General features: G+C 39.9%; 1 protein-coding gene across 12 annotated transcripts in view; it reads left to right on the forward strand.

Moving 5' to 3' along the window:
• Nucleotides 1–780: 780 nt before the first annotated feature.
• The window catches only part of PAX2 (paired box 2), a 122,068-nt gene continuing 100,200 nt past the window's right edge, over nucleotides 781–22,648 (forward strand). For 7 of the 12 annotated variants that reach the window (XM_068257900.1, XM_068257903.1, XM_068257902.1 and 4 more), the window contains exons 1-3: nucleotides 938–1,065; nucleotides 3,670–3,838; nucleotides 4,527–4,724. In XM_068257900.1, the coding sequence (XP_068114001.1) occupies nucleotides 1,023–1,065; nucleotides 3,670–3,838; nucleotides 4,527–4,724 (410 nt within the window). In that variant the 5' untranslated portion in view covers nucleotides 938–1,022. Of the gene's footprint in view, nucleotides 1,066–3,669; nucleotides 3,839–4,526; nucleotides 4,725–22,648 lie in introns of all 12 variants that reach the window. The other 5 variants (XM_068257901.1, XM_068257899.1, XM_068257908.1 and 2 more) reach the window with 2 other exon arrangements.

Below are 22,648 nucleotides of genomic sequence, written 5' to 3' on the forward strand. Positions count from 1 at the left end.
GTGTGATGTGTGGCAGGCAGCGAATGAAGTGTTAAGCGATAGAAACTATATTATCAGCGTTAAACAAATAGCCCTGGATGGTAGATGAATATCCATTTGTCACTCGGTCGCTGTGCTCTTATCTAAGGCTTATCTTATCTGCTAGTTTTCTCTGTGTACTTCTAATCCTGAACTCTCTCTTTCTCTGCCTGTGCCTCCCCAGTGCCACCCTCCTCTCCCCGCACCCTCTGGAGTGACAGGGTGATGCCAGGGACCTCCTTACTAGAGCTCCAGTTTTTTTTCTTGCGTTGGCGAATCACCGAGTGGTGGAATCTATTCCCTTTGTCTGACAAGTCATCCATCTCCCAACTAAAGGGGGAGGGCAGTATGTGTGAGAGTGTGTATGTATGTGTGTGTGTGTGTAAGGGGGGGGGGGGATCTGAGGGGCTTTGCAGCTTTTAGAGAGACACACACAGGGAGAGGAGGCTCCATTCTCCAGCCAAACCTCCTAGCACACACATCCCACCTTAAAGTGACAACTTCAGCCAGTGTCTCCATTTTTCCGGAGATTGCTCTGTCCCCCTGAAATCGTACCGCACCCCTGGATTTTCCCCCCTCCTGTTTAACTTTGCCTTGAAGTCAGCAGCAAACTCCAGCCAAAGACTTGGAGAAGAGCAAACTCTTACTTGGCTGCCTCCAGCTTCCATCAAGTGTCTCGCACACTTCTTCCTCCTGTGGTCCAGCAGCCAGGCAGCCTCCCCTCTTCAGCAACAAGCAGCAGGCAGCAGCCATGAGAAGAGAAACTGGCTGCCACAAGACTTGCTCCTTTTTCCTGGAATTCTGAAGGACTCTACCCAGCCAGCTGTCGCTTGTCACCCGGACTGCCACCTTCCCCTGGCTTCTGCTCCCAGCCTTCTGCCCAGGGGGGAGCGGGGACGAGCTACCCGTCTGTGAACGAGTGCAGCTTATTTTCTTCAAGTGAAGTTCAGTCCAGAGGCGAAACGGCGACTACCGCCGAATTCCTCCCTTTCATTTGCCTCCCCATGGATATGCATTGCAAGGCAGATCCCTTCTCGGCTATGCACCGTGAGTACCGGAGCCCGGCTCCTCTCCATTCCATCACAGTGTCCTCCTGCTGTCTGTAGGAGTCCAGCCAAGGCTATAGCAAGTCCACATCTCACACTGCTGAGCTGACATAGATGCCTCCTGATGCTATGTAGGTCCATTCCTAGCCAGCAGTGGCCAAGCTTCGCTGCTCAACTTCCCACCGTTCCATCACAACCTTCTCCTGATATCTATGCAGGAACATCTCAGGCTTGTAGGGTGCAAACCACACGTTGTTCAACTCTAACCCATCCCATCAAAGCCTTCTGCTAGGTCTACAGGTCCATCTCTGGCTAGCAGGGTCCAAACCCAGCACTCTGGGCAACTTCAATGCCCGGTGTTGGTACTGAAACGCCGAGCACAGTTACTACAACACAGTGTCTGGGGCCACACAGCTGTCTACAGGCTTGTAATGGCTCAAATCTAATAATAAGAATTAGAAGCATATACATTATATAATTTTCCAATATAACTCGTTAGCTAACGTAGCTGATTAGTGTAAAATACATTAGCTCCATTCTCTAAAAAAAAAATGAAAAACAAAAATAAATAGTGGCGAGGTTAATTATTGCTAAAAATCTAATTATCTTTCTGAAAAATAAAATAATATTTGTATCCGTGGGGAAGGAAGACTAATCAGCGTGTTCCTAATAATATCACAATATTCATTTACTTATTATAATTTTTTGCATGCACGAGCTTAAAAATATGGAATATTACTAACATTGTCAATGTACACATCTAGAATGTACGCAAAATGCTCGTTTATTAGGGATAAACACTAATGCATGTGATATAACAATATACCAGGAAGCATTTCTTAGAAAATATATGTAGTCTCATATGTATAGTGAAATCAGTTTGCCAGAATGGACAAATTACGTAATTATTTAGTAAATATTAGTCTGTTCATTCATATTTCATAAAATATAAAAAAAATAATAATTGTAAAGCCTAATTAAATATCTGAGCTGTACACACTCGCCGTTTGCTTAAGTTGGAGATCCCCAAATACATTATTAAATTGTAATGTAATGTTATTAAAGTTGCCTCACAATGCACATATCATGATAAAAAATATTGGAATATATATATATATATATATATATATTTATATATATATATATATATATATATATATATATATGTGTGTGTGTGTGTGTGTTCTCTATATTTTTTAAAGACACAATACAAGTGGGCCATTTGAACCAGTATTTCAATTATTCATTTCTATTATTTTTCCTTTTTCTTTTCTTTTTTGCATCTGTTGCCTTTTAATAACATGTAATAGGAGTTATCAGAGGTATGATGAATAATTGATCACAGAGGTGCTGGGAATATTGCATGCAGGTAATTGTATAGCTGCCGTGCCCAGGACCGGTAGTAGTAGTAGTAGCAGCCAGCCAGCCAGCCGGGCACACGGTGACAATATGCCCCAGCCATACATGCACAGAGCCCAGCTATGTCTGACAGGGCAGGAGAGGCTGCCAGCTAGGGAGACCATTGGGGAAAACTGTATTTGTGGAGAGGCTTGGATCGATTTAAGGGCAATGAGAGTTTCCTCAAGTTCAGAGTCCATAAGTCACTGTCAGCAGCGCAGGGGACAAACTCGCCAATATAAATATATCATTTTTCAGAAAAGTGGGAAGCCTGGAGCTGAACTGCAGCTGAATAGAGCATTAGCACGCTTTCCCTACAAGCCTTTATTGAACATAAACATATATTAGGAGTGTATATATATATATATATATATATATATATATATATATATATATATATATATATATATATATATACATATATATATATATATATATGTATACGTATATATATATATATATATATATATATACATATATATATATATATATATGTATACATATGTATATATATGTATATATATATATATATATATATATATATATATATATATACCACTGCCTAGAAGCAATTGTATGATTGGATGAAGGCAGCAGAGCGCATGCCTGGCGCTATTAATGCTGATTGTCACCCTGCTAGTCACGTGTTGTAGTGTGATCATCCCTTGATCGGAGAGAAATCGTTTGGCTCCAATATTCCTGATTGCGGTGTGCAGCCCCTGATGTTGGTGGCTGCTCTGTTCCTGGGTCACAGTTGGTCAGTGGCAGCAGGAGTGAGCAGCACGTGTGTGGTGTGGATCTCATTACACTGCAGTGAGCAGGCATGGAGTCCAGCTTAGGTGCCATTTCATAGACAGCACATTATTAGGTTCGCATACTAAGCAGAGATAGATAACATTTATTACATAAATGGATCAGAAGTAGTGCCACCGTGTATCGCAGGCACGGTTATTATATATCTCCTGCAGCAAAAAGAACTCCATGTCAGATCATCATCTCAATTAAATAAAATAGAATGGAATGTTGTTGCCAGTGTATAGAAGAACCGGATTCACAACACATTATTATATGTTAGTTAAGTATTGGAATGAGTCTGTTTGGTTGTAGGACGATCTCAGCCCTTTACTGTCTGTCTAATGAAGTGTTTTGTGTTTTTCTCTCTCTCTCTCCCTCTCTTTGTGTCTCTTTCTTGTTCCCTCTTCCCCAGCAGGGCATGGGGGTGTCAACCAGCTCGGGGGGGTATTTGTCAATGGCAGACCACTACCTGATGTGGTGAGGCAGAGGATAGTGGAGCTGGCCCATCAGGGCGTCAGACCCTGTGACATCTCCAGGCAACTGAGGGTCAGCCATGGCTGTGTCAGCAAGATCCTGGGCAGGTAAGAACCTCTATCTGGTGGTGTAGTGGTGTGTGTGATCACGCTAGGTGAGCTATGAAGGAGCACATTGCGTGAGCAGGAGTCCCCCAGGACAGCATGCATTATATGGGTGACAGAGGTGACAGTAGGGAATGTTAGCCGTCACAAGCTAGTGGGTAATGAGTGCACACCTTATTAATAATCTAATGGAAGAACCATTTCTGATGTTACATATGTCCCTCGCAGTCCTCCCAATTTGCCGCCCAGCAAATGGGATTAAAATGACATTACGAGTCTTAAATAGCTGCTGTGTATTGATTTGTAATTCTGCTCGCAAACACGTAGGTAATTATAAAACCAAAGTGACTATTAGTATCATTATTATATTTATTTCCATTATAATTGGTAACAGGGAGCAGGATCATTTTTGATTCGAATAGGGTCAATAAACACTGACTTCAATTTATGGGAAAACGTTACAGTATATACGTAAAAACACGTGCACTAAAATATTGTGTTTATAATATATACAAGTAATTATAAATATTGCGCATTTACAGAACGTAAAGTGCAGTGAGTATAGGATTTGTTTTCCTTGCGTTTGCATCGCTATTATTTTCCTTGCGTTTGCGTTTTATGATATGGGAAGTATACTTGCCTCTTGTGTGTACGGCTCCCGCTGACTGCTGCTGTGTCTTGCCCCTAACAGGTACTATGAAACAGGCAGCATAAAGCCGGGAGTGATCGGGGGATCTAAGCCTAAAGTAGCCACACCGAAAGTAGTAGATAAAATAGCCGAATACAAGAGGCAAAACCCTACCATGTTTGCCTGGGAGATCCGGGACAGACTTCTGGCAGAGGGGATCTGTGACAATGACACTGTGCCCAGCGTGTCCTCTATAAACAGGTAAGACCTGACCAGTGTCTATTGCCTTCTGTGTTATGCTGTCCATTGTCACAATCCCGGTCACTCACTGATTGTCTCCCCTCCATGTGGTCACAGCACTCTGCAAATCCTAACTTGTGACCTACACCTGATCACATACCTGTCCCGTTTTGTTTATTTGTGATGGTCGTACACGAATAATATTGACATTGGGTCTTTTGTCTGTTGTGTTGTGGAATTGCTTCTTTTTTATAACTTATTTATTTTACACCATTGGTGGAGGGATGTCAGTGTTGCTGCCTTCTTTTGGTTTATGGGTATTACAACTAATGTTTCTAGTCATTTTCGCTTTCTCAGTAATTAAGAATTTAACAGTTCCTAAATTTACAGACTATCACAAAAGCCTAGCTACTGAACCATTAAAATACCAGTGTTTATTTATCTTAGCCAAAGAGACTTTAATGGAAAAGCTGCATACACGTGAACAATGGGCTAGGATTAAAGAGGATAGGCGCTTGTAACCAAAACTATTTTTTTCTCTCTCTTTTAAATGAAGAAAACATTCGCTGGTGGTGATGCTTGCTGTTTAGTGAGCCTGCAACAGTCACTGGTATTATAGGATTACACCTGTATACAGCCCATTGCTGTTCCCTTAAGTAGATAGCATTGTTTACCCTTACAATGCAAGAGACTGCATTCTTTTAAGTTGCAAAGGGCAAGGAGGGGGTGCAGGTGACTTGAGTCTACCCTACAAGAGGAACACTGTTATGAAGAAAAGCAGTCCTAGCAGCCTATACTTGTAGATTGACTGATGACTGTAATATACTTGTAACAGTCACTATACATAGATTCACTGCAGCTGTACATACATAAATCCAAGCATAGTCCCACACAAAGCTGTTCTTTTAGTGTATGTTATAATGCTTGCATTTATTTGTGTACTTTGAGGATCCCTTTTTTACTTAACAGTGAATGGCATGATCACAGACTCTGTAAAAGACCACAGAAGATGTCAACACTATATTAGTACATAATAATGTTATATCTATCTAGCTATCTATAGTGACAACAAGACTATATATACTCAGTACAGTGCTGTGGAAGATATGTAAATTGTAAATACTAAAATAATGATAAATATGTATATATATATATATATATATATATATATATATCACACAAGAGCAGCCACACACTCGCACACTCTCACACACATAAACACACACACTCACGCACATACAAGCAAACACACACAGACACACACACACACACACACACACACACACACACACACACACACACACACACACACACACACACACACACACACACACACACACACTTAAGAGGCACAGCTCTCACCACAATCACAATCACAATATAAAAAATAATGACCATTTTTTTCTGTTCTTCCATAAAGTCAGTGACATGTTATTTATTCAGGATAAATAAGGAAACAGCACAGCTATAATTACAAAATGCCATGCAGAAAAGCCAGCAGAAAAACAGAGTTTAGATATTATCTGCTGCAATTGCTCTGGCATCCTACGTAAATGTTTTTAATATTTCACAAATGACATGGAATTATCCCAAGTCATCTTGAGAGCAGCAGGTAATATAAAGTGCTGGAATGTACCTTGGCTCGCACCGAATCCCTGAGACACACATGCGCTGTAATATACTGCTGGGCGACTTGACGAAATTATCCCTGTGTGTGCCATCTGTATTAAAAGGGATATTAAGATATGAATAGGGTAACATAATACTGATCGACTAATTATACACCTTCCTATAAACTTCCCATAGTCATTTTTTCCCATCTTGTTTCAGTTAGGTGTAGCTCTAACACATTGGTGCGCGTATACACACACACACACACACACACACACACACACACACACACACACACACACACACACACACACACACACACACACACACACACCACAAGGAAAGGCAGTGTACACACACATCACAAGGAAAGGCAGCATATACACACACACCACAAGTAAAGGCAGCTTACACAGACACACACACACACATCACAAGGAAAGGCAGCATATACACACACACCACAAGTAAATGCAGCTTACACAGACACACACACGCACGCACGCACACACACCACAAGGAAAGGCAGTTTACACACACGCATGCACGCACGCACACACACACATACCACAAGGAAAGGCAGTTTACACACACGCATGCACGCACGCACACACACACACACCACAAGGAAAGGCAGTTTACACACACGCACACAAACAAACACACACCACAAGGGAAGGCAGCATACACACACATATGAAATTGATTGTCACAGTACAGGGATGACATTACATTTTACCTCATCCGTCATTTGCATCATGTTGAAGAACATGTATCCACAAGAAGAATATCTCAGATTACACCAGTTATTGACACAACTGTTATATAAATCATAAAAGTATTTGGTAGATAACAGAAAAAGTCAATCAGCTGCTTTTTAAAATCTGATGGGGGTATTTTATACACAAAAAAAAGTTCCAACTAAAACATCTTCACTGTAGATGATGACAAATAGAAGTAAAATGCCACAAAATAACCTAAAATACAATAACATCAACTATCGGTCAAAATGTGAGCAATTAGTAAGTTGTACAGAGTCAGAAAAAAACCATGGGGTAAATAATAATACAGACAATGGTATACACAAAATATTAGACGCTGATACATAATACATCATTGGTAGACATAGTAATTACAGTGACAAGTGTAACATGATCAAAATGTACAGCAAATTCCAAGACACAAAAAGGTTAGAGAGAGCCCTGCCCTTGTGAGCTTACAATCTAAATATATGTTATTATGGGTTGATTTCTTATAACGAACCAGTGTTTTTCTAAAACACATAACCTAATTACAAGTAGGATATTTATATTAATGGGCAAACACAAACTTGCAGAGTTGGTGAATTACTGTCACACCCAATGAGAACTTCCACAACGATAATGTGTGGAATTATAACTGGGCAAACTTTTCAAACTTTAAATATTTTTTTTAACTTAATAAATAATAGCTACTAATGAATTCATAAATCAATAATCATAACAATCCTAAGACTTGTGTAGTGGGGCCTACTTTCTGATCTAGCTTGCAATGTAACTGGCGCCATTGCAAACTAAAAGTTCACACAAGTTTTCCAATTTTTTAAAATTAACTTGCTTAATACATGAAAGCATTTTAACTTGTGATTTGAAATGAATGACCGTTCAAGTAAGAATGAGTAAAGCATTGATATGACATCATAGCCAATGGCATGTGACAATCTGAAAAAAAAATCCTATAAATACGGTAAATAAATGTAAACTGCCCAACCATGCAAAAAGAAAAAACAGTTTGAGTTCTTTAATCATGATGACCTATTTCTGTGGTAACCTGCGCCATCTTTTTTTTTGTTTATTTACGTAGAAATGTGTTTAGTAGGCGTGTGCATTCTGAAGATGTTAATTAGAATGCTATGTTTTTCACAGTTCCAAATGTTTTATTTATTATCCTCAGATTTTCCTAATGTTTTACTAGAAACTTGCATTTAGGCTGATATGGTCATTATGCCACCTTTGGAATTAAGGAGAAAGTGAAACTTTGAGATATTGGAATGGATTCACATTTTAGAGTTCTTATGCTAGGCTAGCAGTGCAGGCAGACAATCCTAAAATATTTTTGAAAATGAAGTATATTTTTTAATACAATTTCACTCGGCTAATTCTGTATAGAAGGTATACCTGCATTTTCAGTATTTCAGCTTCCCATTTCAAAATTCATTTTGTGGTCAAAAGCAAATGACTATAAAATATACATTAGTGTCAGTTGTGAGTGAAAAAAAAATCAATACTTAATAATAAATGTATTGCCATAGCAAAGATTAATTACTGTATTCTGCTATTCTGGAAATTGATTTTCACAACGCCTATATGCATTTTAATTTGTATAAAACACTGTTTCAAAGAATAACTGTTTATGCTGCTCTGCATGTCAGATTCAGTATAAAATTTGATTCAAAATGTATGTGTTGCATCAGCGAAATATAATAGTTTTTCTGATACTGCAAGTATGTTTCATATGTGGTGTTGTATGCATAGTATTGTTTAATCTTATAAAAAAAAAAAAAAAAAAAAAAAAGATTAACAACAATGGTGAGTGTTTTGTCTGTTGGTGGCGATAATTGCGGTTGTGGAGCGTTTATACATTTCTGAGTATTTAAATAATGTATTTTCAGAATCTCATGGACAGCCAAGGCACTTGTTGTGTTTGTTATAATAAATTAATGTACTTTGGAGAATGAATTAATTGTTTGACGGCCAATGCTTTGCAATGCACTCTTGGGGTTATGCATTATAGGAGCATTCATTATATCATTAAATAGAATTGTGTACATTGCTAAAAAGACCAGAATGCATACATTATTAAGTGTATACTGATGTTAGGATTTAAGATTTTTTTTTACCTCTCTCTACCTTCTTTTAGAGCTATAGACAGTGATATAACCTAATGCATAGAGTTGCCATGGTTCTGTAATAGAATACCAGCACAGCCATGCTCAGTCAGTTAAGACCACCTTTGCTTTCTTTAGGGTGCTAAGAACAGTAACACGGCTATTCTTATGCCTTCACTTACTATATCTGCTAATCTACATGCATGAGGAGAATGAATACTGAGGGGAGTCCCATTACAGATTTCGCAAAAGCAGGCACTATCTATCTAAATAGAACAGGGACACTTGGGGACACATGACTCTCACATGATGGACAGCTGGTATTGAACAGAAAACTGAGTAAATGACAGCCATGTAAAGAATTAGCTAAATTGTTGTGTACCGTTCCTCTTATGTTTATTAGATTCATGTAGCTATATTAAGTTGTATTGTGCTTTCTGGTGGACATGTTCACCTTTTTAAAGTCCCGCTTAATGGTTATCATTTACTGAATAACCGAATATGTTAGCATTATCGAGTAAAGTGGAAGGTTTGTGAAACAGGAAGTGAGTCATCCAAGTGGCCTTTTTGACTTTAGCTCCATCCCACGTCTTTACTTTAAAGGGCTGTTATAGTTAAGCAGGTTAGTGTCTCATGATGAGTTGGCAGCTGCAACTTTCTGCAAGTTGATTATAGAATTTTTTTTCAACCACACAGTGCTATGAGGAAATCTATGAGGAAATCTGGTATATAGCTGCATTAAAGTGTCCTAAACTGTGGCATCCAATAGAAATCAAAATGGGCCAAGATAAAGGCCTTCCTGTATTTCTCATATCTCTATCTCATATCTATATGCTAGTACCACAATATACAGTATCTGGAACTAGTTCACTGTTAATAAAGACTTTATGTAAATATATGCACTGTTATAGAATACACAAATGCACAGGTGCTTCCAATCTATCAGTGCCTGAATGTCAAAACCCATAGATCGGAAAGTCGATAATATTATCACTTCTGGTATGAAATGCTATAAATCCATGAAGTGCCAGGTAATTCCTCAATTCTGCTTACTGTCACACAACCTATGTTCATTTATTAATGTCCATTCGGAAAGGCATAGTTCATTGAGGGTGGTCTGCAACACAATCCTATCCCACAGCAGCAACAACCATCCCATAGAGAGGCAGATTTAGATCAAAGACCAACACAGACCCATCTGTTTGTATGAAAACCAATCAATAACCGGGTAACCAGATCTGCTAGCACAGGGAAGTAGGCAGCCAAATAGTTCAATACCGGAATGATACAATGGCATTGTGAAGGGGTCAGAATAGATTCCAATGAAAATGTGAAAGCCACACAATATGACATAGATGATGGACAGATTTCTTGTTAAATGGGCCTTTTTGTTGTATTGAACCACCAAAAAGAAGCACTTAGTCTCATTTTCAGGTCAATATTAATAGACTCTGGCAGCAAACATTGATAGGGACCTGATACGATGGAATAGAACACTATTCCTCAAGAGAGTCATTTTCTATTCACCACCATAGATTTTGGCTTGCTGTTTATATTTGCCTGAAACATTTAAATATTAGAGAGTGTAATGATATGATCTAGCCAGCGAGGTCCTAGGCTGTTTATTTTCCCTATACCTAAATTTGAAATAATCACGCTATTTAGGCTGTGTTGTGAATATACTGTATATATATATATATATATATATATATATATATATATATATATATATATATATATATATATATATATATATCCCTAAATTCTCCCTCACTTGGCTAGATGATTCACATAAAACAGGCAAACAAGTCAAAAATTCTTATTAATAAATTAGGTCCATTACGTAAGTGTCTGGTACATTCTTGCGTATTGTGTTGTGAACAATCCCTTCTGCGTACTGTGCGAAGAATTTCTTTGTTTTCGGTAGAATCTTTAATACAAAAAGTAATTCAACCCAAAAAACTGGCTATGTCTGTCTAGCATGAGCTGACTAATGTCTGAGATTGAGTAACCTTCCAGCTGAGTATGACTTCTGCCCATAGAACATTTCCCTACATATACCTCTTCCTGTGTTATCACCTGAATAACATCTTCATTCAAATATCAGTGATGAACAACAGTGGCTTGAACACTGACAGTATCCTGCTTAGCACTTTTGTCTTACCGGAACAACTTCCCCTGGGTGCTGCAGTTTTTCACTACACTGCAAGTTATTTAGTTTGTTCCAAAAGTGACTCCAGATTACATTCAACAGCATTAGATTATGAGCTGCACAACAGGACAGATGTGAGTGAGTCTATATGCTGTGTAATATTATGGGGCTATACAAATGAAGGAAGTAATAATAACAGGGGCGTAGCAATAGGGGGTGCAGAGGTAGCGACCGCATCAGGGCCCTTGGGCCAGAGGGGCCCCAAAGGGCCCTCCCTCAACTACAGTATTAGCTCTCTATTGGTCCTGTGCTCATAATAATCACTTCTATAGGTGCTTTGAATAGTGGAAATCATTAACAAGCTGTTCTCCATCCCCTTCTTGCACTTCTAACACTGTGGTTGCCATTGGCAGGTTTTGGTACGCCGTATCAATTGTTATGTATATAGTGCTTGGGGGGCCCCATTGTAAAACTTGCATCGGGGCCCACAACTCCTTAGCTATGCCCCTGAATAATAATAACATAAACATGCTATGCATTGACCTATGGGTCAAGTCTATGCACTGAGTTATATCTGCTGGAGTTTCCTCTGAGTGCCCCTTTTTTTCTCCCATTAACCACAAGCATAGTGGTGTGACACTGATGTGTCTGTGTGACTGTGGCTGGGCCACTGGATGATAAGATTCAGTGGGATAGCTGGTTAGATCTTCTGTGTATGCCATTTCATTCTGAGTATATTTTTTTGTTCTTTTATTTTAGGAGACCTCTAGATGTGCCATTTCTTTACCCCGGTGCTTAAATATGAAATTTTGGCAAAGCTGCGCTATCTCTTTCAGCAGTGCTGGCAGAGAGGGTGGAGAATTAAAGATTCAGGTGCAAATCCCACCCATCTGTGCAGATCTTTAATGAACTTTGCACTGTAACTAGGGGTCACTCTTCCGTTACACTGGAATCAGCATAACATTTTAATGAGATGTTTAGAGAGAGCAGGCTGCCTCACAAGAGACAAGCAGACGCACACACATGCACATGCACATACACACACACACACACACACACACACGTACATTCACACACACAAAAAGTGAAGAAAAATTCATTTCATGCACTGTGACTGCCTAAGAAAGGGCAATTTGAGCAGGATCCAGCATATGTGTGTGATAAATGTTAACTGTGCATTAATCGTATTAAAGAGCACCTATAAACTTTTTCATTTTTAATTAAAATCAGGCGGGTGATTTTTTTTGCCTTCTTCTAGAATACCCGGCGCACTATAGACCTATTGTTTATGTGGAAAATTAAAATGCAAATACAAAGGGATTTATTTCCATTACTGGTATGATATGCTGGGATTCTCCGTTTAACAGCCTGCAATTATTTAAAACTGTTTTTTTTTCCCCTCCATTGCTGGGGCTTTGTTCTGGTTTTTTTTTTTTTTTTTTGCAAGGTCATATCCCCATTACATCCCCCAAAATCCTTTGCAAATGGGCATGAACATCGCCAAAGCTGTATTACGAAGCAATATAGGACATTTTGCAATGCTGATTGTTGTTAAGTGACTGAGCTTAGCTTTCGAACACACTGCAGGACAAAAAGCTTTGATGAAACAGACATTACAGCAAATTACAAAAACTTACTTGCCTGCTAACACTGTGCATCAGTAATAATAATAACAATATGAAATTGGATAATTCTAATAATGACTATACTTACATTTTTTATGAGGCTAGGCTTAAACTGAAGACTAGCACTGCTGAATGAACACATCCTCTATTCCTCTTAAACAGATTCCAAAGACCGCTGCCGCTGTCCGCATAATGACCTCAAAAAGGATTTTCTTGCCAATATGATATTAAATTGACATAGAGCAATGAACCGTAAAAAAGGCATAGAGGTGTATGTATATTATAAAATAGACACTGAACCTATATGCAGAGCAGTAAGCTATATCCTCCCAGACGCTCGCTTTTTATCTTTCTAAAGCGACCACCCATGCGTTACGCCACTAAAATATGGAAATGGGTGCCGGGTTAATTTTGCAGTGGCACAAAGCTGTTTGCATGTAATAAGGTTTGCTTGTGCCTTTTCAGCAGAAAGCAGTGCACAGCCAGGAAGCGTGGGGTCAGCATTGTGTTTATAGATTTCTGACCAATAATACCTGCCATACAGACTCTGCGGAAGTAAGCACCAGCGCCAGTTATGGTTGGCGTCCAGCGATACGCACGCCTAGGTTATGGAGGAACAAATTAATATAATAATGTTGGTAATAATAATCATAACACAGGACTGGTAGTGTAACAGTGATCTAGACAGAGTGGCATTTCAACAAAATAAATCCTTTATCCAAAAATCCTTTTCATTCAGTGAACATTCACCACTGTAAAGTGCTTCCCCAGGAGAATTGATAAGGGCCATTACTGAAGCCAACACACAAGGTGACAAAACAGGCTAGAGGAAGTTAGCATGATGCTCCTGTATTTGGAACGCTAAAGCCCGTCTGCACCGTGGACATTATGGCAACCATAAAACAAGACCACACACAGTGATGTAGTGGTTAGCGTTCTCGCCTTGCAGTGCTGGGTCCCCGGTTTGCATCCCAGCTAGGGCGCGATCCGCAAGGAGTTTGTATGTTATACCTGTGTCTGCATGGGTTTCCTCTGGGCACTTTAATTTCCTCTCACATCCTAAAAACAGAAAAGTTAACTGGCTTCCCTTTAAATTGGCCCTAGGCTACGATATATACACTACACAATACATACATAGACATATGACTATGGTAGGAATTAGATTGTGAGTTCCTCTGAGGTATAGTTAAGTGACAAGACAATAAACTCTGTGCAGCGCTGAGGAAGATTTCCGCTCTATATAAATACTAAATAATAATAATATAACACACTGCCAGATATTGTTTTTATTATAGCTTTTGTTTTACTATAGCATTATAAGTTTTTACCTAATCAGATACCACACACATCCCATCCGGGCTCTCTACACATCTTTATCTTGTTCCTATGAGAAAACATTTTTGAAAGCGCCATCAAACCCTCCTATGCTTTTGTTGCTGTTGTTGTTGGTTTCCAGATGAGATTTCAAAGTTGTACTAACCAATGTTAACTTTTATTTGAGGAGCCACGCGCTGTGTGGCTCTTCTTCAATAATTGCGCTGTGTGGCTCCTCTTCAATTCTAGATTTCTCTAGAAGGCGAGTTGAGTTATTTCTTTGAAGGCTCTCTTTTTTCAGGTTATGCTGCATTTCATGAAGGTACGCCAATTCAGCTGGACTTCTTTAGTTATCTGCAAGATGATTCACCACTCATCCCAGTCTTTTTCTCAAGTCGCCAGTTTTAACTGGTGAAACCACTCCGTAGAGCGATAAAATGTTTCCTAAGTTACTAAAGAAATTTAGCTAAATCTGACTTCCCTTTTACTAGAACCTTTTGGTAACCTGCTCTATGGTCCGATTAGACCAAGTTTACAGTTGCAAACCCTTGATTAATGAAGGCCGGGTCTACCGAATCACTCACGTCTACTGAATCACTCACGTCCTCACGGCCCAAAAGAACCTTATTAAATCAGGTTAATTATCTTATATAATGACAACTTCATTAGCTATAGACTTATTGGGCTTGATTCACACAAAGCCATGCTAACTGTTTAGCACGGGTGTGCTAAACAGTTAGCACGTGAAGTGCCGTTCCCGGACTTTTGCGCGCGCAAAGTGCCACGATTCGCTGATTGCGGACTTTTGCGCAAAAGTCTGCGATCGGCACTTCACGTGCTAACTCTTTAGCACACCCGTGCTAAACAGTTAGCACGGCTTTGTGAATCAAGCCCTTTGAGTTTAAATTTAGGTGGAATGTTCACGCTGAATGATATCAGCTAGGCCGAGACTTGTATTGTCTGCTTTTATGTGAACAAAGAAATAATCATAGCTAATTAGATTACACTAACAGTCCTTCCAAGGAGCATCCAATCTAATCCCTACAACAAGTCCTAGGCTAAGTTCAAAATGGATCCATTGCAATGTGTTGCATTTCAAAATCTGCTTCTTCTGATAATGCGCATTTCTACGCATGGTACCTCATAGTCAATCATTTACAATACAGGCATAATATGAGCAGTGTCTGGTAGCGCACAGCTCTACTTGCATTATCTCAACAAAACCCGATGGGCCGCACTGACAACCTACATGTGTGAATGTGCCCATTGTCCAATCATCACAGCGCATTGCTTCCTTATTATAACCTACGTTATAATGCAAAGTACATCATTTAAGGCCAATTTCAAGGGCTACTAATTAACTTGCCTGTATGTAAGTTGCATTGTGATGAGATGAAGCTGAAAAGTCGTACCGCGTTTTACGGTTTCGATGCAACCATACAGTGAGACACACAGTACAATGAAAGTGTGCCCCATTACCAATGTAAATGTGCGCATTATGCATGCTGTGCATTACTGTGTCGGAACCCAACGCGCTGCGCCCTACTTAATGTGAAAGCCTCATAAGAATAACATTGCGTCACATTGCGATGTGATGATATTGTCCATTGCGCCACAATGCAAAGGACGAGTGTGAAAGGGCCCTTAGGTAAATGGGAGAATAACATCGTTTCTGGAGAAAACACACCAAAACACTGTGTTATGGGCAAGATCTGACCCTGGGACTACAGCACTGTAAGATGAGGGTGTCGCCATGCCATTGTTAAAGAGCAGATTTTCCATTTTCCTCACTTTGACCAGTAATACATGCCGTGCACAGTGGGTCATCCATTGGCTCTTGTGTAACAATGAGGATGGTCTCCTCGTGGCATCTATTGTAGAGGTGTACTATAGGGATTACACACATTGCAGACAATCATATCATGTTACACGTGGATGTCTGTAGTGAATTCAGCACACAGATGAAACACGATCTCCGGTTATCTGCACACTGGTGTTCCCTTTAGTAAACGATAACCACGTTGTTAAGAATGACAGCCTAAAGCCAATATAGAAGTGCGTGGTATATGAAATCCCACAGATAAAATTTCTGTTTTGCTTTCATTGAGTTTCAGAGCGCAAATCACATTGCCACACCTGTGTCATTATTTATGTCAAACACATAGAAAATGCTAAATGTCACTGAGGCATAATGAAAAATGGAACATTCACTGCACAAATTAATTAAATAGTAACCTAGCCCATGAAATGTTAACAGTAATGATCAGGCATTCAGCAACAAACAATCCAAAATACAGAGATAAATATAGTTTATATGCAGCATAACAAAGAAACGTGACAAAGGTCTTAGCTTGGCCTGGATTATATATACATTATATGGTAGTTACTGTTCGGACTGGGAAGAGGGTCTTTTATGTAGACCACCCAAATATCAGAGACTGGCACAATGCCAGTCTACTGGGCTGATGCTACACAAACAATAACTAGCATGCACTTTAACTGATTTTCTTATGTTAGATAGTCTATAATGTCTGTTGGAGTGTATATATTTCACTTTTTGGTAACAGCAGAAAATCTATCCAACTATCTGTCTATCGACTTGTCTATTGTTTGTTTCTCTAATTTCTCTATAGACACGTTATATTTATCACCTGGACTTTGTTACAGTTTATTATGTCTTATATTGCACCAATCAGTTAATGGTCTAACTCTATTATATACTGTCTTTCAGTTTTAGTTGATGGATATTGGTTGCATATCACAGACCAAGTGCTGTTTTCTGCTACTTTAAAGGATACCACAACTGACATGTGGCATAATGAGATAGACATGGGTATGTACAGTGCCTAGCACACAAATAACTATGCTGTGTTCCTTTTTTTCTTTCTCTGCCTGAAAGAGGTAAATATCAGGTATGTAAGTGGCTGACTCAGTCCTGACTCAGACAGGAAGTGACTACAGTGTGACCCTCACTGATAAGAATTTCCCCCTTTTTTATCTCTTTCTTGCTCTCAGAAGCCATTTTCTTCTAGGAAAGTGTTTTATAGTTGGAATTTCTTATCAGTGAAGGTCACACTGTAGTCACTTCCTGTCTGAGTCAGGACTGAGTCAGCCACTTACATACCTGATATTTACCTCTTTCAGGCAGAGAAAGAAAAAAAGGAACACAGCATAGTTATTTGTGTGCTAGGCACTGTACATACCCATGTCTATCTCATTATGCCACATGTCAGTTGTGGTATCCTTTAAGCTGGTTTTGCATTGTCAAATGCTTAAGCTGTGCACTCTGCAATGTTTTCTCTCATTAAGAATTAGAGTGAATGGGAAAACCAATCCCAGCCAATCACTTAGCTCCCCATTATCCTGAACACTGTTTGTAGATGACACCTGTTCTAGAAGTACATTTGTGCACAGTTCAAAAGTGAGAGTATTTGCGGTAGCAATATATTTGCCTAGGCTAACACCTGATTTAAAAATGTGCCTAAAGGTGCCCATACACTCGTCAGATTGGCAGCAGATAGATAAGAAATGCATCTGATGATCTATCTGATGCGTTTTTAGAACATTTTTTACAAGGATAGAATTCCAATAGATTTCAGTTTGAAATCTATTGAAATTCGATCTGATGGCATTTTTTTGCCATCAGATTTCCATTAAAGGGATACTGTAGGGGGGTCGGGGGAAAATTAGTTGAACTTACCCGTGACTTCTAATTGTCCCCCGCAGACATCCTGTACCCGTGCAGCCACTCACCGATGCTCCGGCCCCGCCTCCAGGTCACCGCTGAAATTTCAGACTTTAAAGTCGGAAAACCACTGTGCCTTCGCTGCCGTGCCCTCGCTCCCGCTGATGTCACTAGGAACATACTGCGCAGGCACAGACCATAATGGGCCTGTGCAGTACGCTCCTGGTGACATCAGCGGGAGCGAGGACACGACAACGCAGGCACAGTGGTTTTCAGACTTTAAAGTCTGAAATTCCAGAAGTGAACCGGAGGCGGGGCCGGAGCATTGGGGAGTGGCTGCGTGGGTACAGGATGTCTGCGGGGGACCATTAGAAGCCCCAGGTAAGTTCAACTCATTTTCCCCCGACCCCCTACAGTATCCCTTTAAGGCCAATGCAAACTGATAGGCAATCTCATCAGATCGACCTAAATTTTCCACCCAGCCAGTTCGATGGAAATCCATCGAAATCGATCGAAATCGGCCATCGATCGGTCGATTGGCCAACCGATTTGCAAACGGATCAATCGATCGATCGGGATCGATCGGTCGGCCAAAAAATCGGCTGAGTGTATGGGCCCCTTAACACTAAACTAAGTCAAGTCACTCTCGATGCCTAAAGCTCAACCCATAAGTATACCTAACATTAAACTTCAAACTAAACCTGACACTCAGTAAACCTAATATTGTACCTTCTATCACACCAAACTTCCTGATGGGGTTGGCGCGGAGTGGGGAGCTACCATCAGCACCAAGAAATACCTCCTAAGGTGTATTTGGCCACTTAACATACCAGTGTCCGAATTATCATGTCTAAATCAAACACTTCCCCAAGAATAGTTTCCCATAATAAGATTGCATCAACAAATAGGGCTAGGGTGCTATGACTTGCTCTGGATTAGAATAGTTGTCTTACGTACCAGGAATTTAAAATTTATGGATGCATTAAGTTAAAAGTATCTAGAGACATCAGATGGCAGCCAGGTTTGCAGGCATGCTCCAACATTCAAACAGCCTTTCCCTTAAAGAGACACTGAAGCAGAAAAAAAATTATGATATTATGATTTGTATGTGTAGTACAGCTAAGAAATAAAACATTAAGATCAGATACATCAGTCTAATTGTTTCCAGTACAGGAAGATTTAAGAAACTCCAGTTGTTATCTCTATACAAAAAAAGCCATTAAGCTCTACGACTTTCAAAGTCGTGGAGAGGGCTGTTTTCTGACTTTTATTATCTCAACTGTTAGTTAATTTTTTACTTTTCCTCTGCCAGAGGAGAGGTCATTAGTTCACAGACTGCTCTGAAAGAATCATTTTGAATGTTGAGTGTTGTGTAATCTGCACGTATTATAGAATGATGCAATGTTAGAAAAAACACTATATACCTGAAAATAAAAATATGAGAATATTTTCTTTGCTGCTAATCTTCTAGTAATTATTCATAGTACACAACCAATTCATTATATCATATATTTTTTTTCGCTTCAGTGTCTCTTTAATATGTATGCTAAGATTGGCCGAGTGTGCATGTTCATTGTAGAGAACAAAGACATCCATTGTACTGGCTGATCTCATGGTACCGCTGTAGTAACTGGGAAGCTTAAAAACCTGGCCTATTTCTACTCTGAGTAGAGAGAGACATCATGGGATAGACATATAAATATTTCCTAATTCAGGCAAAACTTGCAGTATTGGGCAATGACCATATATCCTTAGACTATTAACTGATCTTCCATAATTAGCACCAGGCAGTTCTGTTTTGTAACCTATTGAATGTTGTTAGGAAGAGTTTTGTGGACAAAGACAGAGATATGACCATTAGCAATCAGTGTTGGCATATTCTGAAACCTCGTACATCAAAGTATGATAGACTAAATGCTACAAGCTGACTTGAACACAACATGCTATTGACTTGGGGATGCCATCACCTCAGGTTGTGACAAGTGACATCTGCACTTAGTGCATCTCGAAGTACAATTCATATTGACAGTACTAGTGATTTTAGTAAGCTCAGACCGGCTTTCCATTATTATTTAGAGATGGCCTTTATGTTGTGGGCATTGAACCTCCAGTAATAGGGCAGAAACACGATAAACATCTGTTGATGTGTTAGATGTAAACTGTTCTGTACGCTTGGTTTCAGAATAATCAAGAGAGAGAGAGTGAGGGAGGCCCACAGAAGAAAAACACAATCACTCTTTTTTTCTCTCTCATACAAGATCAGCTGTTATTGAAATTGACAGACAGAGAAATGAGACAGAGGCCGCGCAGAGGAATCCCCCTTTATCTGACACAGGGCTCTTCGTTTATCTATTATAGAGAGAAACCAAGGCCACTCATACTGGGTGTTCAGTGAGTATTGATTTGGTCTGCCAGCAATTTTAATATTTCTTCAGGGACTTTCTAGCAACGGCAGTTAATTCACCCTCCCAAATTGCTTATTCAATAGAACGAACATGACTCCTGAATAAAGTCCCTGAATTTATGTGAATGCCACAAGGCAAGCGGTCAATCAGTTTTTATGGAGCCAAGTTAAAAATATAAATAAAATATTGACGCTTGCTTTCTTTTAACCTAAGCTTAAATGGGAGAGGGGGAGAGACACACTTTCTATAAAGACCTTTAATGTTTACAGTAAGAAGACAACGTGGTGTGTTGTTGTACCGATGCCAATATGGAGGTCCGCTTCTCATTCTACTGCCTCTTCTTGACCCTTGAGTGCTCTTGCCCTGCTTGTCTTTACTTAGTGATACATAACAGAATGTGTTTGGTTTTTTTCTGACAACTGCTGTATTGGTTCTGTAGAGCTGAGGGAGAACATCCGTGAGTGGTATAAACACAATAAGAGAAGTCCATGAAATCCATTGTTAGATTGCATTGACAAGTGCACCTTAGGTGGACATTTTTAACAATGGCCTCTTTACTTGTTCGAACAAATGCTTTCTGCTTTCTACCACACATCAGCGGCAATAGCCACTAGCTGCCAGTCACTCCACTTTTATCCAGTCCATTTCCTTAAACCTATAAATAAACCTAAAAAAGAACTCGGCTTGGGCTACCGATCACATGATTAGTCCATGACCTGTTCTCCTCTACTTCAAAGCTGTGTGATGGGAGATTTCACCAACAGAGGCGGCAGATAGATCTGCTTCTCTGGCATTCCGAAGTAGAAGAAACTCAACGTCCTATTTATAAAAGAGAAAGGGCCCGATCCAATTCACCTTTTCTCCTAGGTAAATCCTCACATATGCAATAAAATTCAATAAAATGCCCTTCCAGCCTCCAGCAAGCAAGAAAATACTCAGGATAATTTTGACTACTTTTTCACCTACCTTTTTGGTACTTTTTCAATTGCTGAGTGCTGAAAAGTTATTTAAACAGAAGATGAAAAAATATTTCCTAGGAGAAAATGTAGGAGAAAAAGTTAATTGGATCAGGCCCATAAACTGTATGTTTGTCTTACAAAAGGACAAAAAACAATGAATCTGCCAATATGTGGCAACTGGCAATCAGACTGATGACCACTTGGAAAGGGGTCCAGAGCCATTATCACAGTGAAGAATGCAACAAGAAAGATAGAGATGGATTTTGTTTTTTCCACAGATCACTACTTTAAAAAGTAGCCATCAATGGCTGCTAACAAAGTCAGTGGGTTGCTATTAAATGGATGGTCGCAGTGATAAACAAATGGCTCTGAGTGGTGAACAAGCGAATGGAGCTTCTGATCCTCAGTTTAGAGCAGGGGTCTCAAACTCAATTTACCTGGGGGGCCGCAGGAGGCAAAGTCAGGATGAGGCTGGGCCGCATAAGGAATTTCACAATCGCGGTGCATCGCCGCCTCTGCCCGCCCCTCTCACTCTTCCTTCACAGAGAGGGGGCGGGGAGAGGCAGCGATCCGTGCAGCGATTGACGTGAGGAGGGGCAGAGCTGAAGCTGAAAGCTCTGCCCCTTCCAGGAAATGCCGGCGGATTGCCCCCCGGGCGATTTGGGGAATCTGCAGCCCTCATTTAGCAGCGGGGATGCGGCGGATTACTTGGGAGCACTGAAGTGAACTATAAGGAAGCTTTTGCCGGCGAGGGCCACAAAATATTGTATCGAGGGCCGCAAATGGCCCGCGGGCCGCGAGTTTGAGACCCCTGGTTTAGAGTAACTACAGCGCAGGAATTTGCTACTGTTCAAGTGATGACTCGGAATCTGTTCCTACAATTATAAATATGGTGTTATAAAAATGGCAAACAGGATTTTCAAAATCAGGGAGAGAAGAGAAATGGTGATTTTTCTTTCACCACTTTTTTAATACAAACCCTTGGTCTGTTTTTTTTTTTTGGTAAATCTTTATTGAATAAGAGTACTACTGACTGCAGTAGGAGAATATTTAGGAAAACGGTGGCCTATAGTTTAGGAAAGAAACTGATTACACTCTAAAAATATTACTACTTAGCCAGCAAACAACACAGAGCTTTTTTTTCAGACAGCCAGTAGTACAGGCACACACAGAGCAGCATACATATGAATATATAATAGATACATATACAGTATTAGATAAATGCCACCTGATCCAACTGTCTGCACTCAGAATGGACCAGACTCCCACCTTTGTAGGAGACATGTCAGACCTCTGGGACCAGCTCTGCTCAGGGGATTAGCAATCTG

The sequence above is a fragment of the Hyperolius riggenbachi genome, chromosome 10 (assembly GCF_040937935.1).
Source record: "Hyperolius riggenbachi isolate aHypRig1 chromosome 10, aHypRig1.pri, whole genome shotgun sequence".
Taxonomy (NCBI): Eukaryota; Metazoa; Chordata; class Amphibia; order Anura; family Hyperoliidae; genus Hyperolius; species Hyperolius riggenbachi.